General features: G+C 49.7%; 2 protein-coding genes across 6 annotated transcripts in view; one reads left to right on the top strand and one right to left on the bottom strand.

Moving 5' to 3' along the window:
- LOC135911155 (acetylcholinesterase-like) overlaps window positions 1-10731 on the bottom strand; it is a 36230-nt gene extending 25499 nt beyond the window's left edge. For 2 of the 5 annotated variants that reach the window (XM_065443326.2, XM_065443328.2), the window contains exons 1-3: window positions 10294-10731; window positions 8433-8705; window positions 5086-5307 (exon numbers count right to left, since the gene is read on the bottom strand). In XM_065443326.2, the coding sequence (XP_065299398.1) occupies window positions 5086-5307; window positions 8433-8705; window positions 10294-10695 (897 nt within the window). In that variant the 5' untranslated portion in view covers window positions 10696-10731. The remainder of the gene's footprint in view (window positions 1-5085; window positions 5308-8432; window positions 8706-10293) is intronic. The other 3 variants (XM_065443329.2, XM_065443330.2, XM_065443327.2) reach the window with 2 other exon arrangements.
- A 2163-nt stretch (window positions 10732-12894) lies between these two features.
- Window positions 12895-18841, top strand: LOC135911159 (uncharacterized). The gene is made up of 4 exons (XM_065443337.2): window positions 12895-13245; window positions 14258-14466; window positions 16403-16706; window positions 18444-18841. Exons 1-4 carry the CDS (start codon window positions 13015-13017, stop codon window positions 18768-18770), a joined length of 1071 nt encoding a protein of 356 aa, XP_065299409.1. The 5' UTR covers window positions 12895-13014; the 3' UTR covers window positions 18771-18841.
- The last annotated feature ends 2835 nt before the right edge of the window (window positions 18842-21676 follow it).

Genomic DNA, 21676 nt, shown 5'->3' with positions numbered 1-21676 from the left:
GAAGTTACGACCACGGTCAGTAAGCAGCTGTCGTGGGGCGCCATGAAGTAACATAATGTCACGCAAGAGAAAGTCCGCGACGTCAGTGGCACAACTGGTAGGGAGAGCCCACGTGATAGCGTATCGCGTGGCGTAATCAGTTGCGACGGCTACCCATTTGTTCCCAGAGGGTGACGTGGGAAAGGGACCTAGGAGGTCTAATCAAACACGAAAGAACGGTTCCACAGGGACGGTGATCGGCTGGAGATGACCGGCAGGTAGCACCTGAGGTGTTTTCCGACGCTGGCAGGGATCACAGGCAGCAACATAGCCTCGGACGAAGCTGCGAGACCAGGCCAATAGAAGCGGCGGCGGACGCGGTCGTACGTGCGGGTTACCCCAAGATGTCCTGCAGTGGGTGCGTCATGCATCTCAAAGAGGACAGTCTGTCGTAGATGTTTTGGCACGACGAGATCAGAACCGTCGCGGAGGAAGTTCCTTCGGTACAGAATGCCGCCCTGGAGGACATATCGGCGAACGGATGCGTCGGTAGGTGTAGAGCGCAGACGATCGATGAGTGCTCGCAGCGAATAAGTCTCGGTACTGCTCATCGGCGATGTTAGCGAAAGCAGACAGAGAAAATGCCGTTGGCGGTACTACTGTCGGCGTCGTCAGGCTCGTCTACCGGGTAGCGAGACAGGTAGTCAGAGCCCTTGTGTCGTCGGCCAGATTTGTAGGGGTCAGTATACGAATATTCTAGGAGGCGTAAGACCCAGTGACCAAGTCTTCCTGTAGGATCTTTCAGTGAGCATAACCAGCAAAGCGCGTGATGGTCTGTGACAACGGAAAAAGGTCGGCCATATGAGTATGGGCGGAACTTCGCAACCGCCCAAACTAGGGCCAGACACTCACGCTCAGTGATGGAATAGTTGCGCTCCGACGGTGAGAGGAGCCTGCTGGCGTAAGCGATAACACGGTCATTGCCGGGCTGGCGTTGTGCCAGTACTGCGCCAATTCCTGGACCGCTGGCATCAGTACGAACTTCGGTAGGCGCAGCAGGATCGAAATGGGCCAGTACGGAAGGCGCTGTGAGAAAGTCGATTGGATGCGAGAATGCAGAGGCCTCGTTATCACCCCACTGGAAAGGGGCGCCTTTTTTCATAAGCTCGGTTAGTGGTCGTGCTATGGCCGCGAAATTTTCCACGGAACGGCGGAAGTACGAACAAAGGCCGATGAAGCTGCGCACATCCTTGACACACTTCGGAACAGGGGAGTGCGTAACAGCATGGATCTTGCCTAGGTCCGGTTGCAATCCGTTCGCGTCAACGAGATGCCCAAGGACGGTAATCTGGCGACGGCCGAATTGGCACTTCGATGCGTTCAGTTGCAGATCGGCTCGCGAAAAACGTCCAGGACTGCCGGAGGCGGTCGAGGTGCGTAGCGAACATTGGGGAGAATACTATAACGTCGTCCAAGTAGCACAGGCACGTGGACCATTTGAAACCGTGAAGAAGGGAGTCCATCATGCGTTCAAAAGTGGCAGGAGCGTTACACAGACCGAACGACATCACTTTGAATTGATAAAGACCGTGGGGTGTTACAAAAGCAGTCTTCTCGCGGTCAAGATCGTCCACGGCAATCTGCCAGTAGCCGCAGGGAAGGTCAATAGAGGAGAAACAGCGAGCACCGTGGAGGCAGTCAAGGGCGTCATCAATCCGAGGTAGGGGATACACGTCCTTTTTTGTAACCCTGTTAAGGTGCCGATAATCGACGCAAAAGCACCGTGAGCCATCCTTCTTTTTTACCAGCCAGTACAACAAGTGACGCCCATGGACTACATGACGGTTCTGTAATGTTCTTGGCAAGCATTTTGCGAACTTCTGCGTAAACAACTTGACGCTCAGCCGGTGAACTCGATACGGGCGGCAATGAATAGGAGGGGCATCGCCGGTATTAATGCGATGTTTACCAGCTGCAGTTTGGGCCAAAGGACGATCGCTAAAGTCAAAAATATCGTGGTAGGAAAACAGAACGCATTAGAGCTCACGAGCGTGCTCGGACGGCATGTCGGGCGCAATCATTTTCTGTAAGTCAGCGATGGTACAAGACGCCGACTGCGATGGTAGAGGAGGATCGGCTGAATTGTCGTCTACTGCAATAGATGCTATTGAGTGATCCTCGAATCAGCAAAGCTGGGCCAGAGACATCCCGCGTGGCAGCACTTGTGTCGTCAAGCCAAAATTGACCACTGGCAGGCAGACGCAATACGCCATAATAGATAAAACGGTATGAGGTACTGTGATCCCGCGTGTCAGTAGGACGTCTTGCATAGGAGCGGCAATGTAGTGACCGTCGGGCACTGGTGGGGATGACACTAAGTCAACGTAAGTAAGTGCCGAAGGTGGCAAGCGAACGAAGTCGACGGAACTGAGGCGAGTGGGCTGTGGTTCAGCAGGATCCAGAACAGGCAGGTCAAGGCGGAGAGTACTGGCGAAACAATCGATGAGAGCAGAATGTGTGGAGAGGAAGTCTAAGCCGAGGATGATGTCGTGGGGACAGTGGGCGATGACTGTGAATAGCACGATTGTGGAGCGATCGGCGAAGAAGACGAGGGCGGCACACATACCATTTACGGGGGCTGTTCCGCCATCGGCGACATGGACAACAGGCCTCGTGGCGGGCGTGATTATTTTCTTCAGGCGGTTACGAATGTCAGCGTTCATTACCGACAAATGCGCCTCAGTGTCTATAAGAGCAGATACAGAAACACCGTCGACTTGCACGTCAAGAAGTTTTAGATGAGTGGGCAACGTCAGTAGAGGATTTGGCGCGTACGGAGCAATGCAGCGTCACCTCGAGGCGCTGCATCATGTAGGTTTCCGGCTGCGAGCGGCGTCCGAAGGGAGTCGGCGAAAAGGAGCGATGGGGCTGGGGCGAGCGAGATTGTCGTCGTTGGGGCGAAGGCGAACGAGAATAGGGGCGGTTCGGCGCAGGAGAATCAGTGGCGGCATTATCCGAGCGTGCGGCATAGGGACGAGAAGGGCCGCCTGAGGTGCGAGAGTAGGCAGTATAAGCAGACCCGGTCGGCGAAGTCCAGCGACTGGGACAGTGCAGAGAAATGTGCCCGATTCGACGGCAGTGAAAACAAATTGGCTTGTCGTCAGCAGCGCGGAATTCAGATGGGTTGCGGAAACGTGGTGGGTAAGAAGATGCGGGACGGGGCGCAATTGGAGAAGCCTGGTGGGTATCAGGGTGATGGGCCGAGCAGATGGTGTGAAGACCCATGTTTTCGAACTCCTGGCGGAGAACTGCCTGGATCAGGGAAAGCGTAACTGCAGGTGCGTTGGTGGGGCTGGAGTCGAAGGCAGCCGGATAGGCGACCTCGATCTCACGCCAGACGATCCTGGAAAAATCGCGTGTTGTTGGTAGGAGGAGCTTCGGCACAGGAAGATGTCGCTGGGGTGTTGGGCAGACGAGCAAACTGCTGGTCGATACGTCTGCTTTTAGCGAGTTCTAGGCGGCGGCACTCTTTTATAACTGCATCCACCTTCGCCACGTTGTTGAATACGAGCAAGTTGAAAGCGTCGTCGGCAATGCCTTTGAGGATGTGGGAAACCTTGTCTGACTCAGTCATGTGTGCGTCAACTTTGCGGCACAGAGCCAAGACGTCCTGAATGTGCGTGACGTAGGGCTCCGTTGACGTCTGCACATGGCTGGATAATGCCTTCTGCGCGGCAAGTTGGTGACCGTATGGGTTGCCGAACAAGTCTCGGGGCTTTTGCTTAAGCGAATCCCAACTGATGAGCTCATCTTCGTGCGTCCGAAACCAAACTCGAGATGTGCCACCGAGGTAAAAGACTACGTTGGCGAGCATGATAGTACTGTCCCACCGGTTATTGCGGCTGGCGTGTTCGTATAGGCTGATCCCGTCCTCGACGTCTTCCCCATCTTTGCCCGAGAATACGCCAGGATCACGAGGAGCGAGGAGAGTGATGTAGGTCGTCGAAGTGGAGCAGGTGTTGGAGGCGGCTGAGTCGAGTTGTCATCGCCGGGAGCCATGAAGGAAGGCTCGACGTACCGTCCACTGCGAAGCTCCGTCACGAGGTACAGGGAACGTCCACCTCCACCAGATATGTTACGTAAGAAGACGCAGATGAAAAGCTATATACAAGTATGCTTACAACGTAATACGCCGCACTTGGCCAAGAGGCAACAGCCCACGCTAGCGTCCAATCGTCGTCGTCGTCGTCTCACTTCTCCCCTCTTCGTCATTGTAAATACTGTTCCGTAGCAATATGAACGAATTTCTGCATGCAAGCTGAAATAAGAGCATCGATATTCATACTAGACATTCGTATCGTGCTTTGTGTGTCTGCTACTTTTCAAAAGGATAGAAAGTTGGGCGAGTTGGTACGGTAACATGATCTTGCATTGTAACGCGAAGTGACACGGATAGAGACTAGAAGCAGACAGGACGAGCGCTAATGGCACTCGTCCTGTCTGCTTCTAGTTTCTGTCCGTGTCACTTCGCGTTACAATCTAAGATCCTGCTTCTGATCCTCCTTCTACTACAAAGCTAGCTGGCCATCCCCTCACCGCCTTTTCTTTCTTTAATTGTGAGCTGCAGATTTCTAGCTCACCTGTTCGAACGCAGTGTTGCCAGATTGTTTGGAACATGCGCCACACACTTCACAAGGGGAAGAATTTGCTCGAAGCACTGTTGTGGAGTGCTCTGGCGGGCGGGTTCAGTCCCGACGTGGGACTGTACCAGAGCGAAAATACCGATAGCGATAGCAAGTGAAAATACTCATACCAGAATGAAAACGCCATTTAATGTTATCCGTCGAGGAAAATGCACGTTTAAGGTTGACTACAGCGTATCACGTTGATACCAAGATTCAAAGCGGAAGCTACCTCTCTAACTTCGAAAAAAGTGAATCCATAGCAGTATCGACCGCGAACATGAAACGGCGAAGAAAGCGACGAACGCGAGTTCTAATTCGTCACACTGCCAACACCGGAGGTGGAATCGTTTTTCTTTTTTACCTCGAATGAAGTTTTTCTGTAGCCTGTGTAAGCGTCAAAACAGAAAGGAGGTGAGCTCGCCTGTCTCGGCAGTTTCTCGAGCTTGGCGCCCATTCGCGAGCAGCTGAGCAGTCCAGCCAGGTGGTTAGCGCGCTCCAGGCTCCTGCGGGACGGCTCGACGAACGCATCGCACAGGGGCCCTCCTCCTTCCAAGATGGCGGCGTGGAAGAGGCCCCGGCTTTGGGGCGCCGTCATATGAAGCCCGCCCGACGCGGCGCCCGAGCTCAGGCCCAAGAGGGTCACCTGCCAAGAATTATTACAGACACATTAACTGGTGCATTTTCCAAACATGCGCCAAGTGAAAACGTGTTCAACAGGTACCAGCGCTTTCTTCTCAGCTAGCACGTCCATGACTGTCACGTTATACACGCTGCATGGGACAAACAATATGACTACGCGCTGATTAAAAACATTATGGGGTTTTGCGTGCCGGAACCATGTTTTGAATATAAGGCACGCCATGGTGGGGGACTCCGGAAACTTAATTTGACCCCCTAGGGTTCTTTAAAGGGATACTAAAGGTTAATATTAGGTCAACGTGGACTGTTGAAATACTACACCACAAACCTCGAAACGCTTGTTTCGTGCCAATAAGAGACTTATTTTATGAGAAAATGCGTTCTGAAGCGTCCGCGTACCTCTAGCGTAGTTGAAATCGCCCGCCCTCCGATCGAGGAGGGATTACGTCATGGTCTCATAGTGACGTTGCGCCGTCGGTGAGTAACACGGCGCCCGCAGACGGCGCTAAGGCTTTTCTGCGCAAAACGCAAACGCGCAGCCAGAAACAGAGCCAAGAGAGAGCCGACAGCAGCGCGAAAACGGAACTATGGTGGCTAGCGGAAGGGAAAGCGCGCGACGATAAGCTGATTCTCTATTTTATGACGCCAACTTTGACGCTCCTTGGAATGGGCGACTTTGACAACGACACGTTGGCTCGCGATGCTGGGCTCCACTTCAGCGATTTAAACCCGGATGATGTGACTTGCTGCTGAGGGCTTGCGTTGCCAGCGTCGTTGCTTACTACTACGACGGCAACTGTATGTCATGGCTGTACACATGCGCACATTTGTAGCATTTCCTTCGTGAAAACCAAATGCCGCACTCACCGCCCCGAGCGTTTTCGACTTGCAGTTGTTCTTGCGCTTCGGAGAATGCAGGCAAGACTGACGGAACAGCGCTACGGGAAAGCATTGCTTTGAAAGGCACTCCACCCGACTTCAGTAAGTCGGCGTTGAACTCGTATTTCTCTGGACGAAAGTGCAGCGAGCACACTATACGACTTTTCGGCTTTTTGCCAACGCACTGTGGCATAGGTACGGCACTTATAACCACTTTGAACGGAGAGGTTCACTCGTTGGCACACAGTGATAAGTGACGTTGGATTCGTCGCTGCGATTGCCCTTGGCCAAGTTCCGCGGACCGTTCGCGCATCCCCCGACATCACATGGACGTGGCATTCTCGCTGCTTACCCCAAATGCAAGTTTCGCGAGCCAATAGAACCAGCGCAGCACGACGCGATAACGAAACAACTGAAACTCCAAAGCGCGCGCGACGCAGATTCGAGCGCGCAGAGTCGAGCGAAAACGAAACCTTTCGACCACCCATACTACTGAAGGGTAACGCCAAAATGTTATTTTTTCTTAGTGTCGAACAGAAGTAGACAAGTAGCATTTTCTTCCGTCTTATAACCTAATAAAATGATCTTTTTAATACGAGTAGTTGAGTACTAGTGACCTAAATTATGAGGAGGAGTGCCTTCGTCATCGGGCTAGTACCGGAATGTCGCTGGGGGGTCTCAAATCGTATCATGCATTTACCTCAATTTCTTGCTTACTAAAGTCTGTTCGCGATTATACTGACGCCTTAGACGTTCGAGATCATTGCTTTATCACTTTAATTTGACTTCATAGTAACCTTTAGTGCGCCTTTAACGTGCACCTATTTCTAGGTACACGGGCGTTTACGCATTTCGCCCCTGTCGAAATGCAGCCGCCGTGGCCGAGATTCGATCCCGCGACCTCGTGCTTAGCAGCCCAACACCATAGCGACTAAGCAACCATGGCGGGATAGTGTCCTGGTCTTCGTTTCTATGGAGCTAAGCTGGGGCAGGCAATGATGTTAAACTTCATGTATATTCAAACTGCATGGAATGCAAAGTGTACGAGCTTCAGTATCCAAGACATAATCAGCGCTAATGATCAAACGGAGGTAACTACTCCAGGAACATTCATCATGGATTCATCATAATACACGAGCAGTCACTATCAAAACTCGACTCAGGCTCATCTTATTTTTAACACTTCGGTGATTAGAGTCACCGAAGCCCGAACCAGGTTCGCATGATGTCACTTAAAGGTTGTCCACGCCGTACTTCAATGGAAACGCAAGAAGCATAACTCGTCACAGAATCAATGGTGGGTACTAAGACGTTAGAGGTGTTTTGTAAGAAGCCTGGTAAATTATTAAAGAAAGCAATTTTTAAAAAGGTCAAGGTAGGTCTATTCACTAATTGACGAGCTCGGTCACTAACTGGCTCCCTCAATGAGTAATTCACACATTCAATAGCTCTTTAACAAACTCACTATCTCACTCGCTCAATCATCGATCTGTTCCAGTTGCCTGCCCACTCACCTGACTCACTCTTTCGTTTACAAACAGCCGAAGACCCCCAAGTCGTGAAACATACAATGAAGAGAACGAACAAAAGGCAGCAGATGAGGAATAACAGAAGTGAGTTTGGAAAAATGATAAAAACGGCAAACTTTCTCGACTGGTAAAGGTTACTTGCAATGATCAAGAAAATGTTTCATGGTTAATATATCACCACAAAACATGGCTTATGGTTTATGCGTCACTGACACTTGACAACATACATACATAATTCAACCGGAATTGCGGTTTTACGACATGTCAGCGCGTGCTGCAGAAAGCCGCAGAAAAGCAGTCCAAGGTATCGAACAGGCGCCTATATCAGACGATGGCTTCGTAACTGCATGCGTCTAACAGCGCGGCACTTTCATGTCAACAAAAATAATTTCAGCACGGAGAGATGTATAGTAAACGTTAAGAGGAGCGGCGAGAAAGACGAGCGCTATGTGACAGGCAAAATACAGTAAATCTTTCCACAGCGCGTCGAGTGGCGCAATCGACTAAAATTACTTTGTTTAAATGTCGTTTTTGTTTCTTTGTTTGTTTGTTGGTTGGTTGGTTGGTTTGTGGGCCATCAAACAAAGGGTAAAAAAGCTTACGAAACAGTATACAAACTTTTAGCAACACTCGACACAGTGAATTTGTGGGTTATGAGATCACGGGAATGTGAGAGAAATAAGCGAGGTTTTCACCAAGCTTCCACCACTGCCCGGCCTACCTTTTCGGGATGGCCACCGAAGGACTGAATATTGCGGCGCACCCATTGCAGAGCCATGCGTTGGTCCAGGAGACCCACGTTGCCCGGCGCCTCTCTGTTCATAGCGTCCAGAAAACCGAACACCCCGAGTCGGAAGTTCATCGAAACCACGGTCACATTGCCCAGCGCTGCCAGAGCCGAGCCATCGTAAAGGAGGGAACCGGTGTTGCCGAAGCTGAACACCCCGCCGTGTAGGATGACCACCACAGGCTTCAAGACAGCACCGGAGGTGACCTTCACGTCAAGTCAAATCAGATTCCGCATGCTTATAGAACGGCGCTAGCAACACTGGGACCCAGCTCTCATAGAAAGCCGCAGCTCTTGCCGATGTTACATTGTGTCACTGCGTGTAGCCGATCATGACAAAAATGTACACCTTTCCTGTCCAACTGAGAATCAAACCCTCAACCATAACCGGCACCCTTAAATAGGGAAGGAACCAAAATTAGCAGTGGGGCTTACAGCGAAGTTTCACGTACATGTACATCCGCCTACGTTAGGCACCGGCAACCCCGCAACCGTGGCTTTACGAGCCCGAGAAGACCTTAATTAGTAGAATCATGTAGCGTATACAGAAGTAGCTAACCTTAAGAAATGGTAATTGTAATCCAGGAAATATTTACGCCAGTTGATTTCTTCCTCTGAAAAAACCAAAAACGGGCTTTAGCTCCATGCTCTTGCGAAAACAGGCAACGAGGTAATCTTGCGAATCCCAAACATAAAGCTTGTTTGGCTGTCTCCTCAGGATAATGAACGTCGTCAGTGAATGTGAACGGTCGTGAAGGCAGTCAAGACACATTTCTCGAGCTTGTCCCGTAGCAATTTATTTTGCTTTTCTTTTTCCCGTTACGATATTTTCGTAGCGATATTATCCGGCATAGATACTAAAAAAACAGAAAAGAAAAAGAAAAATATCTGCCTCAATAAAACAGCGACACGCTCTTGCATAACCATTCCCTGTAAAGTTATGGTGGCCTTTCTTTAAGGTAGTGGTTTCACACGCTTCGACTATTTCCGTAATCCCTTTGTTGATCTTAGTAAAACACCACACGCCCGTACAAAGCGACAAGGCAGTCATATGCAGTATGCCACAGATACTGCTCTCGCCGAGCGAGAGCGTGACACGTGGTGAGTCCCGGCAAGTCCGGTCTCAGAGAGGCCTTCTTGCACAACCAACATTCTTCTCAATACTATAGTTAAACTCGCACTATAGCATGCCACACCATGGTTTTATTGTGGCGAAAACACAGGGAGGTAAGTTTTCGTAGCAAACTGCTCGGTGAACAACCCGATGGGTAAAAGTCACCACCATCATGATATTTATGCCCACTGCAGGACGTAAATGTGGTCGCTCCATAAAGCAGCATAACTTTATCTCCTGAACTGCGATAAAATAAAGGTGATGATTGGATAAGCACCTGTGTTCGATAGAGGATGCTCATCATGAAAATAGAAGGCACTACGCCGAGAAAGTGAAGACTAAGTTGTCCATCTTCGTTAAATAAAAGCAGCACTTTAGCTCTTCTTCAGTAGGAGCTTTGGTCACAGGGAAAACAATAGGCGAAGCACAGATGATTTTATACCTGTTATGTGATTCTCGAGACGCGATGCTTACACAGGCGGAAGATTAGCAGCGCTTCCTTTTTCCGTATGCGCAGTAATCCGCATGAGCAAAGATTCTAGCTATAGGCAACGGCATGAACTTTGAAGGAGAAGACGACTAAACAGCCAATCGACCTTTTTTTTTTTTTTTCCTCCGACAAGCCCTCATGTATGTTTCGTTAAGTTACTATACGACACGTGGTATCCCCGACCGAAGCACCTTTTGCTGGTCAGGGACTGCCGTCCACACGTTGAGGTACAGGCAGTCCTCGGAGGCGTTCTGCAGCATCTTCAAGTGCACAGGGTAGTGAACCTCATCGAGACGTTGCATGCAGGGCCCCTTGAAGCGGCGTGCGCTCCACACGTGGCGCCACGGTGTGACGGGCACCGGGGGCAGGAACCGCAGGCGCCCCAAGGGCGGTCGGGCGTACGGCACGCCGTAGAAAGCGTGCAGTGGCCGACCCTCGAACGAGGTGCGCACCCCGAGTAGACGGCCCTCCCGGGTGAGCACCAGCGGCTGCGCAGGTCGGGCCGCGCCGCCCCCAGGGCTGTTTGCCACCACAACGACCAGCGAGAGGACGGCCCAGCCCAGCAGGGCAGCTGCCGTCCTCGCAGGCCGCATGACACGCAGCGCCACGCAGCGTTGTGCACTGACCGATGCATGTTTACCAATCGTGACAGCGTCCACAGCGCCACCTGCGACAAGTGGTCCGTACATATCCGAGCAGGGGGCGCCATGTTGGCGTTTCGAGCCTGTAAGAAACACCGCAGCGGCCCTGTAAGCCAATACAGGTGACAAGATATGACATTGAGGCGCGATTTCACGGCGTCCCGACAAGAAACCCCGGGATTACGACATGATGTTAATAACGTTAAAAGCAATGACGCCTGTCCACTCTGGAGTATAAGTAAAGAGTGGGGTGGACTTAATAAACGTAATAGAGGGATCGATTTTAAAGATATATATAGTAATGAACTGATCATGATAAATGTTATATCGTGCATATTACTCAGTACGACAGCAATGGAGGCATTACTCATTCTCTGCCTTTATTCCATCCTCTTTTTCCTCCCCCTTGGGTGGCTCCAAGCACGCGCCTTCTCATGGCGCTGCGATAGGCAGCGACGCCATATATAACAATAAGTAAATGAAAGGAAGTATAGATGGCCGTTCTTTTTATCGAACAGTCAGTATGAATAAACAATAATAAATACACCTGAAAAGAAAGGGGGATCGCAAAATTCCAGCTGCCTTTTGGACCCGTGACACAGTGCCGAAGTTTTTGGGGACGTGTTCAGGATCATCATCATCAATGTGCAAAAGAGAGCGACGCAAGCACACGGTCAAATCACGGATGGGCATGGAAGATATTTAGCTGCAGCACGTCAGCATACATCGGCATTGGCGCTCCAAACGATCATCATCATCATCATCCTATTTTATGTCCACTGCAGGACGAAAGCCTCTCCCAGCGATCTCCAATTACCCCTGTCCTCAGCCAAGCGATTACAACTAGCGCTCCGCGAATTTACAAATTTCATCGCCCCACCTAGTCTTCTGCCGTCCTCAACTGCGCTTCCCTACTCTTGGTACCTATTCTGTAATTCTAATAGTCGAAGTTATCTAACCTGCGCATTACATGACCTGCCCAGCTCCATTTTTTTCTCTTCATGTCAATTCGTCGGCTATACCTGTTTGCTCTCTGATCCAAACAGCTCTTTTTCTGTCTCTTAATGTTATGCCTAGCATTCTTCGTTCCATCGCCCTTTGCGCTGTGCTTAACTTGCTCTTTAGTTATCGGTCTACGCATACGTCCCAACCCTAACGAATTTTTCGTAAAGCTAACGAATGAGCTCCTTTTACAATTTCACAAATGTTGTATGAAGTTTTCCGAAAAATAAATTATGTTCACAAGAAAGTTTCGTTCATTGGTCTTCGAACAATCAGGTGGGAGCCTTCGCATTGTGAAAGAATTCCAGGGCGTCCCTGCTTCTAAAACGTTTATACAGGCAAGTTCCCAAAGCACGCCAGTCTAGCAACAGCACACTCATTGAAAAGATCACTGTAATCTAAAAGCAATGTTTTGCTTGTCAATCTCTGTTGTTCCACGTTTGGTGTTACTTGTGTTCTGAGACGACAGGTAATTAATCACTAAGAAAGTGCGTATGTATCCCTCACAAGGCGTGTGCTCAGAGCAAGCTATAAAGAAAACAAAAACGTGCAACTACATTCTCCGGCTTCCCTCCTCTCTCCCTCTCACTGTCGCGACCAATGGATTTTACGAGTTTTAATGTTCCCAGGTTGGCAAATATATCTACGTGTTCTTGTTGACCCTGCTATGCTTCGAGGTTCCGAAAGCTTCTGCCTTAATCTTTTTTTTCAATTCATCGCACACACATTCTATTTTTCATTCAAGAAAAATTTATTCCATCAGTCGCACTCGTTCCAGCTTCTGTGCTGTCCTTTAGATCAGATCCGGTGGTGTTCGCGAATTAGCGTTACGCCGAAAATGCGAGTTCTAAGACCAGGTGCTGTCTCTCAAATGTTCAGCAGGAAAACTTCAACATCGAATACCTCAAGACACGAGAAAAGTTCCAGTGTTCGTTTATGCAGTGGTGGACCCAAGGTGACGTGAAAGAGGGTGGATACAAATTGACAAACTGGAAAGTGGGTAAAGTTCTCAAAGAATGCCAATCCCACTAAAAGAAACATAAACGAAACTCCACAATCGTTCTTAATGTTCTACCGCACCCTTCTTGACCAGCGTCCCGTTGTGGCACCTGTCAATGTATGGGATCATCATCATCAACACTGGTAAACGCCTGCACGCGTGGAAGAAGACGACGACAACGAGAAGGCGCAATCGCGGCGAAAGAGGCCGTAGTACAGTAGCGTCTGTCGAAGAAGAGAGCGGCAGCAGCAGCAGCCTAGTGGCCCGTTATGTCGTCGGCGACATCGAGCGAGACGTACCTGCACTCGCACAGCATCACGCACACGTGGACGGTGCACAACTGCGGTAAGCTGCGGCTGCGCAACAAGGTCTCGCTCTGCAGCTCGCCCTTCCCGGCCCAGTGGGACGAGCCACGCTTCCAGATATGGCTCACCACGGACGTCGACTACTACGGCTACGAGACAGCATCGTGCTTCGTCGAGACGAAGAGCACACTACAGGTATAGCCTCTTCGCAAGTTCCGACCTTGGTAACCTCAACAGAGCTCTTTTTTTTTTTTGAGGGTCATGAAGTCGAGTACGAATGCTATTCGCATCATTCCTAGTATATGCAGTGCGAGAACTAGCACCCTTTGGCTAAAGGAGTAGTCTCGGCGCCATGACGCAACGTTAGTGAGCTAGTGGTATATTCCTTTGGCACTAAAGGTCTTGTCCAAATCCATGCCCCAGCCATGGGGCCCTCCGACTACCAAAAACAGATTTCGAATGCTATATTTTTGCTGTAGCTTACTGGGTTACGTCTTTCTTATTTGACCCTGTTGATTCGTTCGCACTGTGAGTAATAATGTTTTTGCGAGTAGCATGTGCCGGAAGTTATTGCGGAGCCTGAAACACGACATGGCCACCGTCACGGTTCGTAGCTTCCACATCTTTTACGACCTTGACTTAGCTGGAGCATAAGCTTTCCCACAAGAATGTGTATGTGGGAGCTGCAAGCATAGAGGTTCAGGCATCACTGGCGGATCAGGCGTGGATTTCTCTTAACAACGTCCTTCTGGCTTCGAAGGCTTTGTGACTTTGGTAAATGACAATCTGTCATTAAGATATCGTACTATGAATGCAACAGCTCGTAATTGTGGTAGGCCACATGGTCCGCAGGCTACCACGAACAAGAAAGAGACCGCACGTACGATTAGGAACCCCTGTTTCAATGGAACAGCGAACCGTCGGGTGCGCTCGAGCTGTTTCCACTGTTTCCGTACACAGCATAGTGCCACCACCAACCCAGCACCTAGTAAAGAAACGACACAGAGCGTTCCACAGTGTAGAACATGCAAGTATAGGCTAAAATCTCGCACTTCGCAGAAATTTTCTGGTTTGCCAGCACCAGATCGTGTGCTTCCCGTTGACGAGAGTGAGATTCCATGTGCTATGGTCTTCCTTCGCAAGGTAATTTTTAACCATGTTTTCGATTACCGCAGTCTCTTTGCCGTTTGTTACCGTCACCGCGCAGGGCTCGTACTCCCTGGCACTGAGGGACCCCACGGGACGGGACATCGCGCAAGTCACCTGCAACACCAAGACGGCGGCGCGCATCACCTGCGAGAAAAAGTGCCTGGTAGGGTTGACCTTGAACGGCAGCTCGGCCAGCAATGCCTCGGTCGCGTCGGCTGCCTGCGCCGGTGACGACAACGACCGCTACGCGCTCGTCGTCCTCTTCAGGTGTGTGTCTCCATCCGGGGCTTTAACTGGGGACCACGTGGTGGTCCCAAGATAAGCTCCCCCCCGAACACTGGGCATCTCTGCCTTAATCTCGTCGAACCCGCAGACCACGCAGGGGCACAACTGTTTTTCAAGTCAGTTCCTATTACCAGCTAGTACGTTACAAACGTGGAAAACTCATTTTTTGTTTAAAAACACGGTTAGATGCTGAACACAACTTCTCCATGTAAGTAGAGAAAGTGAACTTTTAGTAATCCTTGTATTAAGAACTACTTTTATTGGTCTAAACACAGATATGACGTAACGCCACCTGGTAGGTTGACGCGTTCAGGTCGGCATGCGGTTGTCGGCAGCTGGATTTTCGCGTCAACTCGCTTTGTTCGGAATGTACTTTACGGGTGCTTTCATCGTCCGTGATGACACAACAGCCTGGACTAAATTGACGGACATTTTCGCAAAATCTAGAAATAATGCGCTTAAACCAATTCCATACAGTTATCCGATATTACTATCTTACGTAACTGCTTCTGAGTTAATTTTGCAAAGGTGTAAAAAAGTGGTACCAAGTTGGGTACCAGGAGACTGACGAAGTTAAAACGGGGGGGGGGGGGGGGTAAGAGTTTGCCTTCTCCAATCTTCTGAGCTGCATTTCTACGCGAATGCAAGAAGCTTCTCGACGTAATTTTCTGTGCGCGCAGACGTCATAAGTTTAAACTTTTCGCCACTTTTGATTCGGCCCACTCACGTGGCACGTGACTGAGCCGTGCTTTTAGAGTTGCTCTATGTCGTCTTTTGTCACTCTTCCGTACGTTAGCATACACTGCGTTCATGCATTGCATATCGACTGTCCTTTATGTTAACAATTTTTATGTACAGTGTAGCTCATACACTACATCTGCGCAACGTGCGCAGGGCTCGGTGGATGACCTGGTCAGACTCTTACGCTGATTACTAAGGTAGGATGCGAAAATAAACTGGACATGGCCATGCAACGCGGTCGCGCTCTGCAACAGACAACGCATTGCGTCGCAGCCGGCACGCTCTTTCTTTTTCCGATTGCGCGATCAGATCCCTGCGCGCCAGTTCGTGCCGAGTTTCTTGAGACTAACGGCGTCTACTTTGACCCGCACGCTGCTGAAAAATAGCAAAGCTAGAGGAAGTCGGCGTCTCCTTAACAAGAAAAGCACGACCGAAAATTCCAAGCTGCCCACATTTTATAACAGTTGCCTTAAAAAAAAATGATGACAATTACGACGATGTTCGAGTTATTGTGCACCTAATTTGGACTTGCTGATGGAAATCGATGATGTTTCAGGGTTGGTTGGTTGGTTACGAGGGACACCGTAGAGGAGGATTTCAGATTAAGCTTAATAATTTTGGCCACAAAGAGTTCTTTAACGCGTACCTAAGCCTAAGTACATGAGCGTTTTTGCGTGTTTCCCCAACGAAAACGTGTACCTAAGCCTAAGTACATGAGCGTTTTTGCATGTTTCCCCATCGAAATGCGGCTACTACAGCCGGGAGTTGAACCCGCTATGCGTGCTCGGCAACAGAACGTCATAGAGGCACCACGCAACCACGCCGGATGATCGAAATCAATGGTAGTACAGAGGTCTAGTTTAGGGGACGCAAGCGGTTTGCGCACGCAAGAACTAGGGGCGCCGGTACTGCGCATGCTCAGACCGCATATGTAGGGGCCTGAGCATGCGCAGTACTGTCGCCCCTAGTTATTGCGTACGCAAGGCGCTTGCGTCCCCTAAGCTAAAACTATCTAGACCGTTCGAAATGGCAAAACGAGGCAAGAACGACATGACTCCTGAAGAGTCCTGCAAACCCGGCTAAAACAAAGGCATGATCCGCCTGCTGCATCCTTCGACCACGAACGCGTTCAATCGAGCGACGCACTCAAAGAGCCCAACGGCGGTGGTGAGCGCAGGTTCGAGTACATGACGGACCGCAACGGGGGCCAGGACGAGTGCCCGGGCAGCCCGCTGCTGGGCCAGCTGCCCGGTCTGCTGGAGAGTTCCAGTTTCGGCGACGTCGAGATACGCGTCGGCCAGAAGAAACTGCGCGCCCACGGAGACCTGCTGGGCCGGCTGTCGCCCGTGTTCGCTGCCATGCTCACCAGCGGCACCACCGAGGCCGTCAACCGCGTCGTGGTCATCGAGGACCTGTCCTACGACGCCGTCCGACAGCTGCTCGAGTTCCTCTACGCCGGCACGCTCAGCGGAATCAGCCAGGTGCGCCGGATGGGGCGGGCATTACAAGACCAACGCTCAGAACAAGCATTGCGCAAGATGTCAATTCAGGCCTCCGCGACAGCGAGCGCCAAGGACTTGTTTTATAAGTTATTTAATGAACGTGTATACACTATTGCAGAGGGTAAGCAGAGGGTATTGCAGAGAGCAGAAGCTCGTAACACCCCGCTGACAAAGTAATATTATTGTCTGCTGCTCCACAGACAAGCACAACAGTCACAGAGGCGTCGTGCTCTTAAAAAAAATAATAAGAAAATTAAATTAACGTATGGTGCAACACTGTAGGCACCCAGCGTACTGCAAAAGCTAACCGAAACGTGATATTCACCGGCAAAGGAACGCTTCGTAAGCTGGCGTCATTTCGGACTTGACCTTTGCTTTATATACAGCGCCTAATACAATTCACAGACATATTTAGACACCCGTAGGAAAATTTAGTCCGCTCTGGCAGTGCCACAGCGGGAACTACGTGCGCGAGCGAATAACGCTCATTCCGGCATAGCAGAAGCAGGCAGAACGGGGACCTCGCAACTGGCTTATTTGTCATTTGGCAGCCAAGCAGACAGTGCGTCGTTCACGTTAGTCAAATACGCGTTTTCTGCAATGCCTCTCCACTAGCGTGTGAAACGTGAGCGGCACGGAATGGTAAAGCGACGCTCAGGTAAAGTTGTCTAATATCTGTTTGTCTTTCTCGTTCGCATATATTCTCGCAGCTTTGTAAATTAATGAATTGGTGATAATTATAAATACTCCCTGCTGATAATATTTAGGTGCATATTGTGTTGCCCATAACAGTGCTCTGTTTGTTCGCGGGCACGAAGCTATATGGCACAGAGCAAAACAGTAATGGCAAATACTGACTCAGAAACGCACGAAGCACCATCACACAATGATACCGAATACGAAGAATATGCGGGGACGTTAAACAAATCTAAGTGCTATGCGAAAAGTAGGAGTAAACAATTAAGGAACCACCTACATCAGTCAACTTACCAGTGAAGCTCAAGCGGTATACATTAATTTGAGTTTTTGGTAATAGTACACATACACACACATTAGTTCTTATAAGATTTCAGTTCTCACTCGTATGAAAACGAAGCTAATGACCAGGAAAGCAAAACAGCAAAGCGGTGTTTCTCGCTGTTTCGATCCAATTCGAAACACACTAATATATGAAAACACACGCATAAAGTTAACGCACTTCCGCTCAAGCCCACCATACATCCCATTTCTTTTCCAGCACTTTCTTTAGTTTTAGTGGCTATTTGATATAGCATTTGAAGTTTAAACATTTAAAATAAATTCTGGTGTTTTACGTGCCAACACCACGATATCATCATGAGGCCCACCCTAGCGGGGGACTCCGGATTAAATTTGACCGCCTGGGGACTTGTAACGCGCGCCCACGGCACGGAAAACAGTCGTTTTTGCATTTCGCCTTCATCGAAATGTGGCTGCCGCGGCCGGGATTTCATTCCATGACCTTGCGCTTAGCAGCGCACCGCAACAGTCGCTAGGCAACCACGGCGGGTGTGTTTGAAGTTAGATTATGTGGTACTGAATGACAATGGAGCACAATACCACAGGCACTACTGCGGCGGTTTGCTTTGGAAAGAAAGTTAGCGTAACTACGGCACGCGCAGCTACGACAAGCAGTTACTACGCGCCTGGCTCGCAATTCAGCTACGTGGACATCGCTGTTGTGCGTGCACTCGACAGGGCGCGGTGGACCTGTACGTGGCGGCCGACAAGTACGGCGTGGCGTCGGTGAAGGCCGCGTGCGCCCGCCAGCTGTCCAACGCGCTGGCGCCGGACAATGCGGTGCGCGTCTTCGAGCTGGCCGTGCGACACAGCGACAAGGAGCTCTGCCGGGACGCGGCGCGCTTCATCGACGCCCACCTTCCGGAGGTGCAGGCGTCCGACGCCTGGGACGCGCTGCTGCGAGACGACCTGATGGCGCTGGCCCTCTTCAAGTCCGCGTCCCGATACCAGCCAAAGCAGGGACAGGGCGTCTCTTCCGCCTCAAGCTCCACCACGGCTGTCTGACGAGACCGTAGCTGCTGCTGCCGCCGCCGCCACTGGAGCTGTTTGAGGGCAGAATAAATGTGTGCCTCGTATCCCGCATGATGTTTCAAGCGGAAAACCAGCGGCGACATTCTTGAGCGATCACTTTCGCTGCGCGAGGATAGCGAGCTTAGCGCACTGTACTACATACCAGGAACGCTGCCACGCGAAATGTCGCGAAAGTGATCCCATCCCTGAAAGTGATCGCACGAGAATACCGCCCCAGATCACACGCGTATCAGCCGGGATTTCAATGCGGGCATCGTGCTGCGTATATAGAATATACTCTAACTTTAGCAAGGCTACCCTAACGCGGATACTCCAGCAGAAATATATATGTCTCACGTCACTCACAGAAATCTGCGCCCCTCCACGCCGCACTTATCATGATGATCGAAGACATCATGATGAAAATTCAAGGTATAAAAGTCACGACATTTACGTTTCCTAACAGCTATGTCGCGGTACGCATCTACGCGCACAAATGAGTGTACGCATACTGGCGAATGTTGAGGTGTGTGTCTGGTTAGTGACGGTTCTTGGCAATATTTCAGGCATGACTTCCGGGAACGAATGTATCAATACATCAGTACCAAGTAAAGAAAGTTAGTGCTTAATTATTTCCTCCTCCGCGAATTTATCCATATGACGAGCACGGCCTGTTAGTGGGGAAGCTATTGAAAGTAGTGCAGCAATTTTTTTTAATGGAATCGGGCACGAAACACCATGAAACAGTCCAAGGTAGTGATCTCGAACATCTCGTGTGGGTTTCATTTTTATGGTTCATCTTGCTACACGATCGCCGGCACAAAGTTTACTTCTACGTAAAGATAGACTGCGAAACTGTGCTGTGGCTGCGTGACCCACTTTCGAAAACGACCCGTGGCGAAATATCCGCAAGTACTGCTCCAAAACGAGTGCCACTCGGACGCATGCGTCTACAAATACGCTGTCCGACAGAGGTAGATAGTGGGCTTGTCCTGGACAGGTAACATCGAACGCGTGACGATTCTTCTTCTATCGGAGTTGTTATGGCACACTTTCGAAGTCGCATACTGTATTGAACTGTGCGATAAGCAAAATTAATTGCTTCCCTTTTTGGAGCTTGCAGAGGAACCAAGAACAAGCACAAATTCATACTTGCGACGAGCTTTATTTCCCGCTAGGATATTAGCAGCTGTTCTTTAAAGAAAAAAAAGTACGCTTTGTCTTGATTTTCTTATATTTTTTTATCTACTAGCTGGCAAAAACAACTTTAAACGCGATAGCGCACTGCTCAGTAAAGCCATGTCAAAAACTACCGGTAGGTAGTCGGTTTTCCCGCAGTGTGCTTAATTATCAAGTTGGCCGTTCCCGTTTATTGATAGTCTGGCCTATGCGGAAAATCTAGAGCTGCACATGATACACATGTATGCATGCTAGTTTGCGAAACTAATAACTAGTCGGGATCCATTGACGAAGGTCACGTATGTCGGTTAGACGGCATCAATGCTACACCACTTCGAACAAGTTGCAATCAAGACTGCAGTTACGTCCAAGGACTTTCGACGGCCCAGAGGCCATAATCACGCTGCTGCTGCTGGTGTTAGTTCAGGCGCCACAAGGATCTATTTTAAGACTATCTACGACAAATGAGGCTCCACGAAGAGTCTGGCCCAGAGGGGAGTTATCTGTAATCTAGTGGCTAACATTTTTTTTTAAAATTACGTGAGCACATGGTGGTGCGGGAAACGTGGCCATGCAAGCCTGAATGCGTCTCGAAGAGTACGAATGGGCATGCAGATTTAACGCGATTAGTAAAGTGGATTTCAGCCTACCTTTTAAACAGAGAAATATTCGTTGTTTTTAACAATCATTGTTCTGACAAGCTTACAGTTCACTCTGGCGTCCCTCAGGGCTTCAAATTCTTGGGCTTCTATTGTTTTTAATATATACTAATGATATTGTGGTTCGCCTCAAGTACACCAAACACAAGCCACACTGCTTTAGAGCGTGCGTCTTTTGGCAATAAAACGCAGACTACCGTTTCCCTTGTCATCTGCTTTGGAGACGCAGCCAACTTTGTCGTCGGTTCCGGCCGGCAAACTTGGCAGCACATCGGCGAGAAGCCAGTGTTAACGCAAAAATTCGAAAACGAATTCCTCATGTTTAAAAAATACCTTTTCGTAACTTCACACATGCTGAAGGAAAAGAACCAGTCACAAAACACAACGGACAAGAAGAGAGGTTCACATCACAACGTCCTTTGTATTTTGTGACTGGTTTTTTCCTTCAACTATGTACCAACTGGCCCGGATTTCAACCCTTCTTCACACATACATAGCAGACTTGTAGGGCCACCCAATGACGTATCACATATATTTTTAGGCCGAACCACCAAAGCTAGTTTTCTGGCCTTGAACACGAAGCTTTTTGTAAAACAAAAAACGATAGGAATTGACAGTTCGTTTTCTTCGTCAAGAAGAATTGATTGCGATGTGCGCGTCAGCCGAGTTAAGGTTTCTAGCACACGGATGCTCAAAGACCTCTGGTACAACTTTCTGCTCCCCACATCACTAAAACATTACGGTCGCTAATATGTGGTATGAAGGAATACACCTTGTCACTGGTTTCTGTAGAATACTTTCTATAGCACACGTTTCCACTGATGGATCAGGATCTTATAACGCCTCTACGGATGTTTTCTAAGTTTAAGTTTTGCAGGTTACTCGAAGCGTTAAACTCGACCACAGGAAAACGCCCACGGTTGCGGAGGTTGCGACCATCCGCGAGGCAGTTCATTTCATCGTCTACGAGCCGCCTCGAGAGACGAACGAAAACAGCACCAAAGGACATTGATTATATTTTAAATAATGACTTGGTTGCTCGTGTGGCCGGGCTATACGAGT

This window comes from Dermacentor albipictus, chromosome 9 (genome assembly GCF_038994185.2).
Source record: "Dermacentor albipictus isolate Rhodes 1998 colony chromosome 9, USDA_Dalb.pri_finalv2, whole genome shotgun sequence".
NCBI lineage: Eukaryota > Metazoa > Arthropoda > Arachnida > Ixodida > Ixodidae > Dermacentor > Dermacentor albipictus.
Note: the sequence above shows the minus strand (reverse complement) of the source record. Positions and strands in the feature narration are given on the sequence as shown.

Bases quoted from the DNA above. Each gene is read 5' to 3' on its own strand.
- LOC135911159 (XM_065443337.2), top strand. From the start codon at position 13,015: ATGTCGTCGGCGACATCGAGCGAGACGTACCTGCACTCGCACAGCATC. The intron at 14,467-16,402 runs GTGTGTGTCTCC...TGGTGAGCGCAG, and splicing joins GCGCTCGTCGTCCTCTTCAG to GTTCGAGTACATGACGGACC. The intron at 16,707-18,443 runs GTGCGCCGGATG...TGCACTCGACAG, and splicing joins CGCTCAGCGGAATCAGCCAG to GGCGCGGTGGACCTGTACGT.